At 50.3% G+C, this 15,683-nt stretch overlaps 1 protein-coding gene across 1 annotated transcript in view; it reads left to right on the plus strand.

Annotated features, from left to right (window-relative positions):
• The window catches only part of PKD1L1 (polycystin 1 like 1, transient receptor potential channel interacting), a 111,146-nt gene that overhangs the window by 19,195 nt on the left and 76,268 nt on the right, over nucleotides 1-15,683 (plus strand). The window contains 9 exon segments of the mRNA XM_076006209.1: nucleotides 1,246-1,427; nucleotides 3,661-3,882; nucleotides 5,258-5,418; nucleotides 7,241-7,609; nucleotides 8,579-8,638; nucleotides 9,724-9,900; nucleotides 11,024-11,101; nucleotides 13,499-13,641; nucleotides 14,703-14,823. Coding sequence (XP_075862324.1) covers nucleotides 1,246-1,427; nucleotides 3,661-3,882; nucleotides 5,258-5,418; nucleotides 7,241-7,609; nucleotides 8,579-8,638; nucleotides 9,724-9,900; nucleotides 11,024-11,101; nucleotides 13,499-13,641; nucleotides 14,703-14,823 — 1,513 coding nt within the window.

Raw genomic sequence — 15,683 nt, forward strand, 5'->3', positions numbered from 1 at the left:
CCTCACTCTGGTGTTCCTTCACCTTGTGTGTGGCCTTCAGCTTTGCAGACCGCAAGTGTCTCGGCACATAAGAAGAAGTCACCACTCTTTAGGCTGGTTCACGCTGCGTGAGGCCACAAGTGAGTGCTGCGTGCCCTGCTGCGTGTCAGGGAGGAAGGAGTGGATGGCGTGGCCCAGGGCTTCCCGTCCACACGCCAGCTCTGTGAGGCTGCGCGGCTGCAGCACCGCTGGGGGGCGCGGCACGGTCAGTAGGAGCAGGCGCTGGGAGCCCTGGGCCCTGGACAGCGGGGGTCACAGGCCCCTCTCCGGGCAGCGTGGAAGCGGTCAGGGTTAGGGCCTAAGCTTGCTTGGTAGCCATATCGCTGCCCGTCAGTAGGCTCCTGCCTGTCTCCCTCTAGCTCTCGGAGACCTGCTGACAGAGGAGGCGCTCCTGCTGTGATCTCACCGGCAGGTGCTGTGTTTAGCAGCCAAGCCCGCAGTTTCCGCAGCTCTTTGCCGTCCTGCGTCTTCCTCCAGCAGCTCCCCACGCTGTGCTTCTTCCCACCTTCATAGAGTTGCAGACTGGGAGCAGCTGAGCAAGCAGAGGTTGGAGGTGTAAGAGGGAATTTGGATCATATGGTCGTTCCATTGTCTGGTGCCACTCAGGACACTGACCTGGCCAGCAGGGAACCTCGTGCATCCGTATGAAGAAAATCCAGAATGACTGAGGCCGAGACCCAGTGAGAGAACAGCAAGTGTTAGACTGTATTTCTTTCAAACTGCATCAAACTTTTAAAAGAACACCTTGAATGCCTTATTTATAAAATGCCTCACTATTCCTGAGTTTAGAAATATCTTTCTTAAATTTCATTTACATTTCTTAAAGTTCATGATATGTTTGGGGGTTAGAAAGAAGCAGCTTAAAGAAAGATAAAGAAAGCTGGACAAAAGCCAAGCCGTGGACCAATCCACTATCGATAGAGGCGGTTTGAAAAGTGCACGGAAAGTCGTCATTGTGTTCGCAAACTAGGAAAACCCCAACTTTGTACATTAACACAGACTCAGCGAAACGTCCATTCTCGTGGACTCCAGCCACGGCTCTGATGGCGCACAGTAGGGCGGTTATTTTGACAAATACGCCTGGTTTAGTTGGAGCCGAGGATGCATTTGGACTTGCCAGTTTACTTTCTAGTTTTGAGACGAGTGTGTGACTCCAGTGAGTCCCTGCCTTGTCCCTGAGCGATGGCCCTGTCCTTGGCCCTGCAGGTGCAGGTGGGAGGCAGCGTGGTGCACAGCAACTACTGCGTGGGCCTGGAGGTGCGGGCCCGGGCCCCGGTCAGCGTGATCTCCGAGGGCACACACCTGTTCATCCCCAGGGCTGCTTCGCCCCCCGTCGTCCTCAGGGGGACCCAGTCCTTCGACCCTGACAATCCTGGGGCCACTCTCAGGTGAGCACCGCAGAGCTGGGCGGCCGCCCAGACTCCACCTTCCCGCGCTCAGGCTCTGGAACACTGGGAGAGTAGTTAAAAAAATTTAAGTGCATCAACTTTCATAAGGTGAACAGTTTTATTTAGGGTCAACTTAGGAAAGGTGTAGAAGTAAAACCCAAGTAGCTTTTTAAGGTGGTGTTTGAAGTAAGATCTGTTTTGGAATGTGAGGCTGAAGCGTTGCTGTTATTAAACTCTGGGTTGCGGAGGTGCCCTTGGCGTGTGGGAGGCTTGGTTCCCGAGTGCTGGGCACCTCCAGGTGGGCGGCTCTCACTTCCATTTTTCAGCTCTTCCTTAAACACCGACTCCATGCCACCTCCCCACCTCGCCCAGTCTGAGCCTACAGGGTCTGGGGCTCCTGGTCGGTCTCCCCGACTCCCTCCTCCCCTACAGCCAGTTCTGCAAGGCAGAGACCTTACCTCACAGCTCCATGCTCCCTGCTCCTTTTTATACTCAGAGTGGAAGCTGACATCCTCACGCTGCCGGTGAGGATGAGGCCAGTATTACCTGCCCCAACCCACTAAGGCTTAGCTGTCCCTTCCTGCCTGCACTGCTCGCTCTGTTGGGCCTGTGGCCCATCCTCAGAGCTGCTCGGAGGCGCCTGGTGTGCTTCTCCCCAGCTCCTTGCAACACGGTTCCTTCTGCTCTTCCTCCCTTGGTTCACCCAGCACTGCCACCACCCCCTTCCTTGATCTGTGGCTCAAACATCACCTTCCCAGTGAGGCCCACCCTGAGACCCCATTTAAAATGAAGAATCCTGTCCTAGTTCGATGGAGTTCTTCTCCATAGCAGTGTTCTCCCTCTGACGTGGAGCATTTGCTCACTGTGGTCACTGTCAGCTGACTGTCTCTGTTGAATGTAAGTTCTGGGAAGGGGACTCTCGTTTGATATCTCCCCCATGCCTGGCACAGAGCAGCTGGTCAGTGAATATTTATTTGTGCATAAACACATGAGTTCCTGCGTCTTCTCAATGCTGTGATCACACACATACTTGCTGTGTTCCCAGCGTGGGCTTTGGTGTTTCTATTTAGTCCAGGGATGTGAGAAGCTGCTTCTTGCACTTGCCAGCTGAGTCCAAGCACATGCTCTGGGCAAAGCCATCAGCTGGCTGTGAGGGTCCTCTTCTCCCCTAAGGAGACAGAGGCTGTGTCTTGTTCATCCTCCTCCCAACCCAGCACCCAGCATGGTGCCTGAAAACAAGACCTCAGTGTGTGGCTGCTGAAATGAGCCGGATTTGCTCCCTGGGAATAAAGAATACTCCAACTGAATCCCAGAGCAGTTGCTGCACACAGCCCCTGGGCTGGAGCTGGTGCTCTTGCCTAGTGGGGTGGCTAACAGCACTGCGGCATGCAAGCTTTGCACAGAGGTCTAGAATGCAGTACCCACAAACAAGACGGAGCAACGCACCGTTAAGAGATCAGTAGCAGCTCAGACGTAGGTGGCACCTTTGGAAAGGGCTCACTGCTGGGGAATGGCCCAGGCCCGCCTAGCCACGGGCATTTCAGTTGTTCCCTACTGGAACTGCTCGCCTGAGTGTGTGTCTCTGCTAAATTAAGACCTACCTGCTGGAGGTTGGGGATGATGCTGTCTTCCTGTTTGACCTGGACAGAGCATTTGCATTTATTTTGTTGGATGTGGCAATGGTCACACAATGCGGGGAGATTGTGAGACTGGGAAGAGAGACACCTGGAGTCTCTCCGTGTCCTGCCTCTCACTAGCTGTGGGGCCGGGCAGCTCCCGAGCCTCCAAACACATTTTCTTTCTAAAAGGGGGCTAGTACGGCATTCTTGTCTGTCACGTAGACGTTACGAGGGTGAGATGCAGTGTTTGAGAAGTGCCAGAGGGGGCATGGCTGTGTTCCTGGGAGGGGGCAGAGAGGGGGCAGAGGGGATCTCTGTGCACAAAGGAGTGGGAGCGGCTGTGTTCCTGGGAGGGGGCAGAGAGGGGGGCAGAGGGGATCTCTGTGCACAAAGGGGTGGGAGCGCCGGGTGGCCGTGCGTGGTCAGGGCCTTGTGCCGGTGAGTTGGGAGGAGCCAACACAAGCCCGACCCGAGCTGGAGGCTCTGCTGCCCTTTCGCAGCCCCACCTCACTTAGCTCCATCAGAGAAGGAGGGGAGCAGCAACCCTCCCACCCACATGTCCCCCTGCGCCTCCGCCGCCTGGGATGCCCACGCAGGGACGGCTTCTCCCACAGGTACCACTGGGCGTGCACGGCGGCCAGCTCACCCGGGCGGCCCTGCTTCGACTCCTCCGCCCCACACCGACTGGACACCAGGGCTCCCGCCATTTCCTTTGCAGCCAAATGGCTCAGTGACCGCTATGACCAGTTCCTTGTGACACTGACTGTCTCCAGTGGTGGCCGAAACTCTTCTGAGGCCCAGGTGTTCCTATCCACTCGCCCCGACTCGGCCTTCAGGTACCACCTTCCCTGAGTTCCACGCAGCTGCACACGGGTGTCCCGCTGGTGCTGGCAGCCACGGAAGGAACCTGCCGTGCACACGAGCAGTTGGGCTTGGCCACGCAGGGTCCTGCTGCTCAGGCCAGGAAGGGGCTGGGGAAGCAGATCCGCACTGGGACTGACCTCTGGGCAGTGTGCGATTGGCTGCGCACACTGGCGAGAGCCAACACTGCCTGGGGTTCTGAGTGGGACCTCAGTGGGATCCCTCCTGTCATAGGGCCTGACCCCAAGATGGGGGACTGTACTGGGGCTTTGGGCCAAAGCTAGAAGGAGGCAAAGTCATTGCATTCCCAGCCAGGGGCTTCCAGGCCTCTGTCTGGGCTGACGAGACACCATCATGGGCCCAGTTGTGATGTCAGAAACTGTGAAGGGGGCAGGAGCAAAGAAATGCTGTGCCCAAAACCCAAAACCCCTGCAGCACTGAGGTCAGAACAGCATTCACAGGTCACATGCAGCCCCAGATACCAAACGTGTGGTGCCAGGACTCAGCTGACTGCTGGGCTGAGTGTGGGCACAGTGGATCATTAGGTGAATGTGCAAAGAGGATGGGGCCCAGGCCACCTGCCTTAGCTGCTCCCCCATAGGCTGGAAGCTGAAGTCCACCCAGGTAGTAGTGCTGGGACTGGCCCACAGCCCTGCCTGTCACCTGGAAGGCTCCAGGCAGGTTGCACAGCTTCCATCTTTGGCTGCTGCAAGGGACCTGAGCAGTGACTATCATCCTGTATGTGTGCTGGGTGTGGCCTGGAAGGCTTCCTGGAGGAGGAAGCAAATCTATTGCCCTCAGAGGTCAGAAACCCTTGAAACGAAATATGGGATTTCAGGGCCAAGGCAGGGGTGACTTATTTCTCTGTGAGCATTTAAGGCCTCATGGGAATGGCAAAGGTGGACGGCGCTAGCAGGGCCCGGGAGAGGGTGCATTTGTGACTGGTAGAAGCAAGCCCTGTGGTGGCGGCAAAGCGAGGACATGCAGCGGACACCACTGTCCTGTGGTAAGGTTGGCCAGAGCCCAGGCTTGGGGGTGAGGAGGACCAGGGCCATACTGGCTCTGCCCTCACCTCTGTGTGACCTGGAGGAAGCTACGTAGCCTCTCTGAACTCAGCAGGGCACTAGTACGCTGGCCTTGCGGCCTCTCACCCGTGTTAGATCAGGCCGTGCTGGTGGGAGCCGGGTGCAGTGTCAGTCGCTCTGTACACAGTCACAGGGGCTGTGATACTGTGATTGAATTTCCATAATGAAGATCCAAGGTGGTGATTTGCACATGCTTAACATGAATGAATGCGGCCAAGGAGCCCTCACATTATTTTCCTAAAATCTAAAGCTTTGTGTGTTCCAGATTCGTCCACATCTCCTGGGTCAACTTTAAAGACACCTTTGTCAACTGGAATGAAGAACTTTCTCTTCAAGCTGCCTGTGAAGACTGTGGTGAAATACCAAATCTTTCTTACTCCTGGGATCTCTTTTTAGTTAATGCAACAGAAAAGAACAGGATGGAAGGTAAAAAATTTTGATTTGCTTTATTTCATTGATTGAGGAAAAGAATGCAGGGTTATTGTGACATTGCTAAGATTTTGCACAGTAGGATCCCCAGGGTATCTGATCAACCTGCTGAGTGACTGCACTTCCCCAGCCCCTCTTGCCTGGGCACTCACGGGGCTCTGTGAGGCCCCAGCAGAAGAGGTGACAGTCTTGGGGCTGCTTTCTCCCTGGCGTGATGTGGGAGGGGTACCCAGCGTCCATGTAGGCAGTTCTGTTGGGTCAGAACCGCAGTAAACTGCCCAGGAGGACTTGGGATGTGAGCCCTTCCAGAGGGCTGTTTCTCGCCATCCTGCCTGTCTTTCGGGCAGCTGCGTGGTGCGGCGAGGCGAGCAGAGGGACGGGGGTAGAAGGCCTGTGCCAGTCCTCTCGCCACACTGCCACCTGGTGACCTTAGGCAACTCCCTGAGATTCAGTTTTCTTGGGTGGAGTTGGGGATCGTAGTGCCCCACAGCGTGCTGGCAGGGCTGAGTACAGTCACGTGCCAGAGCACGTGGGCCGCTGCTGCTGCGACTGCAGGTGCGGTGGGACCCTCAGGTGTGAGCCAGGAACGAGACAGAGTCTTCGCTTGGTGATATTTGAGATCAGAGAGGTGGCTCTGAATGGCAAACAGAGGGGCTCTATTCCTTCCTGCAGCAGAGCTGGTGTGGAGCCCCCACTGACCTTCACACTTCTTTTCTCAATCCCCTCAATGAGGCCATACACAGCTTCCCTGAGTAGAGCCCTAAGAACAGCCGGCCTCAGCCGCCACGGGGACATGAAGACATAGAGTGCAATTGTGCCTTTCTTTTCAAGAGAGGCATTCCCAAATTCTTTTAGGTAAATTGAATTTTCTTGAATCAAAGCCCAGGCTGAATGGATTAGAAGAGCTTGCAAAGGAAACACATTCAGTGGTTGAACTTCCCAGCAAAGTGAATGATGGCCCCCACATTGGCCTACGTCAAAGACTCTGGCTCTCCCATGGTTGCAAGTAAAAGCTGACTTTATTGGGAGGTGATTTGTATGTTCATGGCATTTTTTCTTTGCTATTGACCCTTTATCATAAATTCTAACAACAATTTTTAGAATTGTTATACTAGATACTTACTGATAGGTAGGGGAGTAAGGATTAAGAGAAACTCCATGCACCCCATTGTTTTCCGAAGACACATGACTAACCCATGCCAGAGGGTGCATAGCATTTGGCCACCCCCCCCACAGACTGGGAAGAGCAAATGCCAGGAGAAATGGCAGTGAATTCTGTGTTCCATTTATGTATGTTTGCTTCCTACTGTTGGCCAACACGCCACCAGGTAAAAACCACGCTCACACTCTTTATCTTGTAAGTGTAGGTTTTCAGATTCACATCAGATTTATTTAAAACAGAGCATCCTCACTAGACATGGTGGCTCATGCCTGTTACCACAGTACTTTGGGAGGCCAGGGCAGGAGGATCGCTAGAGGCCAGAAGTTCGAGACCAGCCTAGCAACATAGTAGGACCTTATTTCTGCTCACTGGAGGCTAAAGTGGGAAGATTGTTTGAGCCCAGGCATTCGAGGTTGCAGTGAGCTTTGATCGTGCCACTGCACTTCAGCCTTGGTGATAGAGTGACCCTATCTCTAGGGTGTCTCTCTCTCTCTCCATATATATATATGTATACACACACACACACATATATAAATATATAAACACATATAATTTTATATGTAACAGAGAATCCTTATATAATCTGTAGGCTTTTTATAAGCAAATGTTTTTTTATTTTGGGTCCAAAATTTTAACACTGTCAAATGTTTGCTGAAGTTCCCTTTTGCAGAACTGCAGGGCTGCTGGGCTCCTTGGGACTTGGTGCCATTCTGAAGTTACCAGAGCCAAGCCCACTGTCTGCTGGGCCCAGCCCGGCCGATCCCGATGTGACGACCACACTGTTCTCACCGGAGTTGTCACCCAAGACTCTGGGCCGGCCTGCCCTTTCAGCTCTGGGGAGAACCTCCGCAGAACACACAGCTGGTGCCCCCCGGATTGCTGTTATTGGAGACTCCAAGGTCCCTGGGGAGGCTCCCAAGGAAGGGCCACCAGACCCAGAGCCAGGGTCACAGGGCGAGAGATCCCCGACGACCAGCCCCTCTGAGAGAAGTAGGCTCCCAACCAGCCCTGCCCGTCCCCTCTCTGGTAGGTGTCCCCTTCCCTGAGTGCCATCCTTCTTGTCTGGGCACCAGAGTTACCTTTGGAAGCAGGAGTCTGGTGGGTCAGGTGTGAGGTCACACCTGCACAGGTCTTTCAGTCAGAGACTGCCGAGCTCGTGCCCACCGCTTGCTAAGTGTGCTACACTCATTGAGTTTTGGGGTCCTCCCCTCTGAACTGGGACGACGAGGAGCCCGGGCAGGTTCTGAGGGTGCATCAAGATCCCGTGCGTGCAGTATCTGGGCTGCAGTCAGCGTTCACGCCACATCGGCTTCCTCATCCTCCTCCCGGGCCCTAGTGAGTGATTGCATCACCTTATCATTGGGTTTCAGGCCAGACGGGAGCTATTTTGGTGCTCAAAAAAAGGAGAGAAAAGGCAGATGTCAGTGAGAAAAGCTTTGCCCTGGTACCTGCCTGTCTCTCCCTATTCCTCCCCGGGTGAGGCCGGTTGGTTTTGTTGCTCGCACCAGGCCCTGCAGGCCCTTACCAGCGCCGCCGCCCTCTGAGCCTTGGGCAGGCCAGCAGGAGGGACCCCAGAGCTCCTCGGCCTTCAGAAGAAGAGGGCCAGGGGCACAGGAAGCGACATTTGCTGTAGGACATTCTTATGTCTATTTCCCTCCTTGAAAGAGAAAAGGGTGGAACATTTTCTCTAAAAGAACAGAAGACTCATTTAAAGAGAGGATGGGATGCCGGGTGTGGCAGCAGGGAGTCCAGTGTGAGCCTGGGTCTTCCACTCCCCAACCTGCGATTCTCAGAAACCATACTTCTGCTCCAGCCCCTCCCTGTCCAGCTGTGAAGAGGTAGAGTGAGCCCTGCCCCTGAGGGTCCTTTGTAATCCACAAAGCAATATGGGCTGTAGAAATAGGCTAGTGGCTACGTGACCCATCTGGAGAGTCCGTGTTAATTTCAGGGGAGTCTGTGATTTTAAAGGAATCATGATTTCGTCCTTTCATTTAGATTTTGAAGCCTATTATAGTGATATCCAAGAAGCAATACCATCCGAAGGAAGACAGCCAGGTACTATGATTCTGCGATTGTTACCTCTCCCCTAGAGAGGGTCCCAGGTCCACGCGGGACTCACTCCTGTCTCTCCTCCACACCCTTTTCTGAAATCTGGATTTACCGTGCTGCTCCCTCACATCAAGGCCTTGGAGGGCTCTGCGGAGTCATCAGGAAGACTTCAAACTCATTTGCATGGCACAGTCTGACCCAAACCTTTATTTCTAGCTCTCTTCTTTCTTCCCTTCTTGGACCTGTTGCTCTAAAAACCCAAGAGTGTTTCCAGGCACAGGGGTGGGCATCCCAGCTCTTTCATGCCTTGGTCACAGGGTGTCATCTGTCAAAAATGCCTCCTTCTGTGTCCTTCCCAGATCATCTGCTTGGTGGGCTTCCTCCTTCCAGGTCTGGTTCAGTTCTCCCTCTCTGAGAATTCTCAGGCTTGTCTTGTCATGACTCACCACCACTCGCCTAGTGTGTTTATCCCCACCAACATCAAGCCTGTGGCACCCCCCCACCATCAACCCTTTCCGCATCTGTCTCTTCTACTCTGAGACTTTTGAGGAAGGTTTCCATGGCTAGTTTATGCTTGTGTGACCAGCACATTGGCCCTCAGATCCATCACAGTGGCCGGCACATTGGCCCTCAGTGAGCACCCTGTAGAATGAATAGATGATCAGTGAATGGTGTATCTATCTGTCAAGTGAATAGGTAAATTATTTATTTGTCAAATGAATAGATAGATGATGAGTGAATGATTTATTATCGAGTGGATAGATGGAGGAAGAGTGGATAATTTATTCCTGTGATTTGCTACAGTCTTTCCTTCAACAATCCTCAGCTGCCTGGACTTAGTGGACCACAATAAATACTTGTGGAAGGAAGGAGGAGGGAGGGAGTGAGGGAAGGAGGGAAGGAGCCATGGGACCACTAATTATATGATAACAAAGTATCTCTCTGAAATGTTTGGGTACTAAAGACATTATTTTAGATATGCAGTGTCCAGCAATAGTAGAAGTAGTTATTGATATCCACATTGGATCATTAATGCTTGAAGATAATTGTGACTTTTTTCTTTATCACTCAGCGGCGGTTTATCTCCTTAGGGAACAGCAGCAGCCTTCCAGGATCAGAACCAAGTTTGAGTGCCGAGGAGGAGAGCCCCGGCAAGGGGGATAACCTGGTGGGGCCCTCCCTCTCCCAGGACAGAGCTGTGCCTGTCCTGATTGACTGGCCCAAGGCCCTGGTGGCCCGGGCTGTTTTTCAAGGCTACACCTCCTCAGGTATGAATGCCCTCTTTGTATCTTGCAATTTGCAGCTGTTTCAGAAGGTTTTGAATCTCTGCCCTCAATTTCTTCCATAACTTTTCATTGGTAATAGATAAGTATTAATATTTGGAATTGTCTTACCTTTTCTACTTGTGCTTATCCCCCTGTGGACATCAGCCTGAGGCTCCTTTACCAAAGGTAGAGTTAGCATGTGTTGCTACCAGGCGCTCCATGTTTGCAGACCAAAAGCGGAAGACAGGCGCTGCCGAGCCGAGGCATGCTCTGCGCCCAAACAGCCTTGTGTGCACATTTCTGTTACGGCCTTTTGTAGGCTGGCTGAGCCATTGACATGAATTGATCAAAATGAAGCTGTTAGTAAAGAGAAGTTAAATTTTTAACTGATTATCTCAGCACTAATGTGCTGATTTTGCTCAATTTTTATAGTAATCCATGTGATTTTGTCATCTCTACCAACCTCTTGGGGAGGCTCTGGATTTCACACTATTTTTTAGATGATCTCCTCCTGCCTCTTTCCTTGAAACATTTCAGGAAGTGCCATTTTAAAATTGTGATATTTAAAAACTTTCCTGGTTTAGGTCATCAGTCTTGTGTCTTGGTTTTTCTTCTTTTCAGGGAAAGTGGTGCGGGTCAGCCTGCTAAGGAAGCAGTCCCTCCCCACGGTCAGCGGTTACTCCCAGATTAAGAATTTTTGCAGCCAATATTCTGCAAAGACTTAAAAATTGATTTTAAACACCTTAATCTCACTTTATAGATAAACCAGATTTATAAAATAGCCAAATTAAATACTGAACCTAATTATAAACACACGAAATAAGATCTTCCCAGCAGTTGCATGTTGCTTGGGAGGTTAGTGGCATCTCTGAGTTAGGGAGGACCACTCTGTCCTCAGGATTGCTTCTACGGGCAGGTGAGGCCTGGAAATGAGCTTCCAACTCTTTAAAGAAGGCTGGTAGCCAACGAACTAGTGGCATTTCCAAGTAGGAATGATGTGTTTAATACCTATTTTACCTTTATCCCTGGGGTGGGGGCAGGCCCTATGCCCAGGGACTCTATCTGCCCTCTTGTTTCTCAGAGCCCACCAACCATCGTTTCCACGTGGCCATGTCCTTTTCTGTAGGTCTCACAGAACGAACGGTGACAGTCAAGCCATACTCACTGAGCAGTGGAGAGACATACGCCCTGCAGGTGTCTGTGGGTATGTGATGCTGGCAGTTGGATTCGGTGTGGGGGAACCAGAAGGGCTTTAGTTGTATTCATGTTTTTTTATTTTTTCCCCTGGAAATGACAGTCACTCTGGCCCCCACAGGCTTTTGCTCCTGTGTCCCAACTCATGTCACCACACGTCACTGCCTTGTTATAATAGAAGGAAGGAGATTCCCTGGGGAATCGGGTGCATGTTTAGATCAGGGTAAAGGCTGAGAAATTCCTTTTTTCTTCAATTCTTCATGTGTATTTTATTTATGCTAGACAACTGGGTAAGTTGATTGCTTCTTTGAAAATCTGTCCATAATCTCTCTATTTAAACCCCAACAAGGTGTCATTGCTGTTGCTTTGTACAGTCAGTAGTTGTTTAAATTCACCCACACACTTACTCTTTCCAGTGCTCTACATTTCTTCTTGCATTTCTGTGACTTAATCTGAGATCATATTTTTGTGGTAACTTCTAGATATTTTCCCCTATGTCTAGAGGTTTTTAGTTCTATATATCAAGCACAGAGGACACAATAATCTACAGATAGGTTTGGGTCAACATCCACATTTTTACATCATGCATTAACACAGGATGCATCTTTCGTCCTGTGTTAGCTTTCACATCACCCAAGGAGGAAACACGAGGTTAACTTTCTTCTGAGAACTTGGTGGGTGGGGCTCCGTGAGAGTCTCACTGTTTCTGTAAACCTCCGCTCGTCCCTTACATAGCTGCATACAGCAACTAAGCCCTGGGTCTCTGCTTTTGGCACAGGAGGCCAATGTTTGCTTTTGTTTCAGTAAATACCTTTTGCCTTCAGCTGGACATCTCTCTCTTTTGCCTCTGAGATTTGTCCAAGCGACAAGTCTAACGACCATTCTCTTAGATGGGCCACGTTCCTTACTGGTGCAGGGGATGCTTGAGCGTCTCTGCCCACCCACAGTGCCTGGTTGGTGTCCTCCGCTGGCCGCCAGGGGTGAGCTTGGCCTCTTCTCCCCCTGCCTTGCACACCTCCCCGACCACTGCCCTTCCTCCTGTGCTCTTCTGATCACACCAGGCCACTTCGTGCCTCTGAGCCCTCCCCCATGGCTATTTCAGCTAGAATGCCCATTCTGTTCTCCCTGTCTTTTCTCCTCTCTTCCTAGCGCTGGTACACAACCCATAGCCCAAGACTGTTCATTAAAATGTGTCTTCTTTGGTGGAGATTTTCCTGGTCAGCTGGACAGAATTAGCTACTCTTTCCTCTTGGATTTTACCTTTGTTATAGGCTCTGTCTTCCACTGTTGATGTGACGATTAAATAAGATAATATATGAACAGTATCCAACACAGCACCTGATATGTAGCAGAGACTTCATAAATGGCACCTGCTATTACGACGATGATCATTATCATTATCAAGATCTTAAATAATTTGACATGTAAATCTCACTCCTAAAATTTATCTCAAGAAAAACATTACCCATTAAATGTTAAAAACCTATGTATGACATAATGAGTGAGATGTGCACCATCTGGGGGATGGTCATGCTGGAGAGTCAGACTTGTGGGGGGAGGGGGGAAGGGCATTTATTGAAACCTCAAAATCTGTACCCCCATAATATGCCGAAATAAAAAAAAATTTACTAAAACTGGCAAAGGCAAAAATCAAAAATAAAACAACCTATGTATGAGAATAATCATAGTAACCCATAATAGCAGAAAACAGGAAATACAAACAATCATTGGGGAATAATAGTTATGTAGATGGGATATATCTATTCGGTGGAATCTTATGCAGCTGTTTACAATAGTGATTTTGGACACTATATGGCTCCATGGGAAACACTTATGATATTAATACAGTCAATTAAAAGAAAATATAAAATTCTATCAGTGCTGTAAATTCTACTAAGCTATTTTTATGTGTGTATATGGCTAAGGCTTTAGGAGAATCCAGGAGAATGGAGAAAGTTTCATTTGCTGGGCTGATGTGTCCATTCGTGTTTTCTCTCCCCCTAGACTTTGGTTTCTGTCAGGGTGGTCGTCATCTGACTCCCAGGTAGGGAATTGGTCTGTCTGGGCCCCTTTTATCTCCCCAGGGCTTAGAATTGTACCTGCTCCAGCTAGTAAGCACCCAGCAAGTATTGCTAAATTAATGAGTGCTGTGGGCAGTGGTTCTCAAACCCCAGTACGTAGAATCCTGTGAAGGGCATGTTAACACTCAGATTTCTGAGTCTGCAGGTCTAGGGGCCTGAGAATCTGCATTTCTAACAAGTTCTCAGGTGATGCTGATGCTGCTGGTCTGGGGACCCCACTTTGAACCCCTGCGTATAAGGCTCATCCTGTAAAGACTTAATTCTCCATCATGGGTGACATCTCTGTTCATCTTTCTCTTGACATCTCTGTTCATCTTTCTCTTTAGCTTCGGAGCACAGCTTACTAGGTAAAGCACAGCTGTACTTGACAGTCAACCAAGCTCCAGAGGACGTGGCCTGCCAGGTTCAGCCCCACCGTGGTCTGGAGGCGCACACTGTCTTCAGTGTCTTCTGCATGTCAGGAAAACCGGTAGGTGGGCAGCCCACGTCTGTCCCGAGAGACCCAAGACAGCGGCAAGTGGAAGTCGCAGCAGCTCTCTGCGTGACGTGCTGTAGAAATGCAAAGTGTTGTCCTTCCCCACTTGTGCAGGGCTTGGCTGCAGTTGAATGTAGTAAGGTTGCTTAGGCACGAACAGGTCCCCCACCCACTAACGCGAGGAATGCAGAGTGCCGCGGTTCTGGAGATGAGGACCCACTCACCAGGAGACATCACGGGGCCCTCGCCACGCTGCAGCCTGGTCAGAGTAGGGGCCTCAGCTAATCCTGCCCTCGAGAAGTAGGGGTGGCTAGTGACCCAAAGTGCGCAGCCTGACCACCCCTTACCCAGGGTGCATCTCTAACTTGGACTTAACTTCACTCCCCTTATTTGGGCAATGGAAAAGACCATTGGGATTGCTCAGGGTCTTGTGAGAATGAAATGAGAGGATGAGTTTAAAGAGGCAGCTGCTTCCTCTTGAGGTTGGGTGGTGGGCAGGGCAGGAGGTGTGATATTGAGACCCTGGCACTGCCCTCTCATCCTCTGGCATGGACACCAGCCTGTCCCTGCCCTTTTGTCCTGCCCGTGCCACTCCTTCTCGGAGAAGCTGCCCTTGTTCTCAGGAGGGGCCCTCCCTCAAGGCCCAGTTCCTGCGGGCTGCTGCTTTGAACACCAGCAAGAGCTCACCCCACCCCAGCTCCTTGAGCCTGCGTCCTGCCCAGCAGCAGGGACCAAGGGTGCAGCCAGGTCCCCTTCACTCTGACTCACGCCTGTCGGGAGGTCCCAGAGCAAGGAGAGCAAACAGACCAAGTGAGGGCTCCTGGAGCTGTGTGGGAAGGCTTTGGCCTTATGGCAAGGATCCCTGGAGGATGGGAGAAGCCCCTTGAGTGGGCTGTGTAGCTGGGGACGCTGCTTAGTTATTATTTACCCTGTTCCTGGCTGTAAACAATGCCCTCAGGTGCAATGAGGGCTGCAGGCGTGTGCACACTTACTGGTGATGTCATTAACGTATGTCCATCTGTGCTATTTTTTGCTCCCCATGGACTGGATCATAGGACTTTCACTATGAATTTAGCTACCAGATTGGAAACACCTCCAAACACACTTTATACCATGGAAGAGATACCCAGTATTATTTTTCGCTGCCAGCTGGGGATCCCTCAGACAATTACAAAGGTAAGTCGTGGTGCCAGTTGGGGTCACTGGCTGTGCTCACATAGGGTTCTAAACCTTTATTCCTGGTTTCCAAAAACTAAAAATTATTAAAAGTATGTCTAGAAAATACAATTATTTGTTCACTTTGATAAGTTTAATGCTTTTAGTTTAGGTTGATTATATACCATTTAGTGCAGAAAAAACATTAGTAATATTATCAATAAATTAGTTTTTTATATCCTAAATTTTAACTGAAACATAATATAAATGATGAAATGCCAAGCAATTTTTTATATGAATTAAATATTTAAGACCAAAATATCCTTTATTTACTAATAAAATATGTCACATCTGGTGAAACTTAAATTTATTATAGATGAAACCAAATCAAGTACTTCCCCAAAGAAGAAAACATGGGGTAAACAAATGTTGAGTTAGCAATTTACAACCTCAAAACAAAATGAATCCCATGGTGCCAACAGCTTTCTGCTCTGATGCTATTCCTGCAGTTATGTCCAGTTCTAAACCAGCCCTTGGCAACTGGCTTCAACTGAGCATATGGGAGATGCAGCCACTTAGGAAGGTATCTTGACATGCACAACCCAGGCTGGTTAAATTAGAATCTCTAGGGATGACTGATTAGTTTTTGTTTATTCTTTAAACTTCTGGATGATTCCAATATGCAGGCAAGGTTTAGAGTCTCTGATCTAGAAGTTTCTTGGATTTGGGCTGGTTAGATTATTTCAGCTTGAAGTCTGAAGTAGTTCATCCACATGGTTTATTTAAATTTCACCTTTCCTTTAAACCCAACTAAAATGCTTTCTTCTTCATAAAACCTTGCCTGTCACCTCCAATTAGAAACACTTGCACCTTCTTCTAGA

Source organism: Microcebus murinus, chromosome 9 (genome assembly GCF_040939455.1).
Source record: "Microcebus murinus isolate Inina chromosome 9, M.murinus_Inina_mat1.0, whole genome shotgun sequence".
In the NCBI taxonomy this organism is placed as follows: domain Eukaryota; kingdom Metazoa; phylum Chordata; class Mammalia; order Primates; family Cheirogaleidae; genus Microcebus; species Microcebus murinus.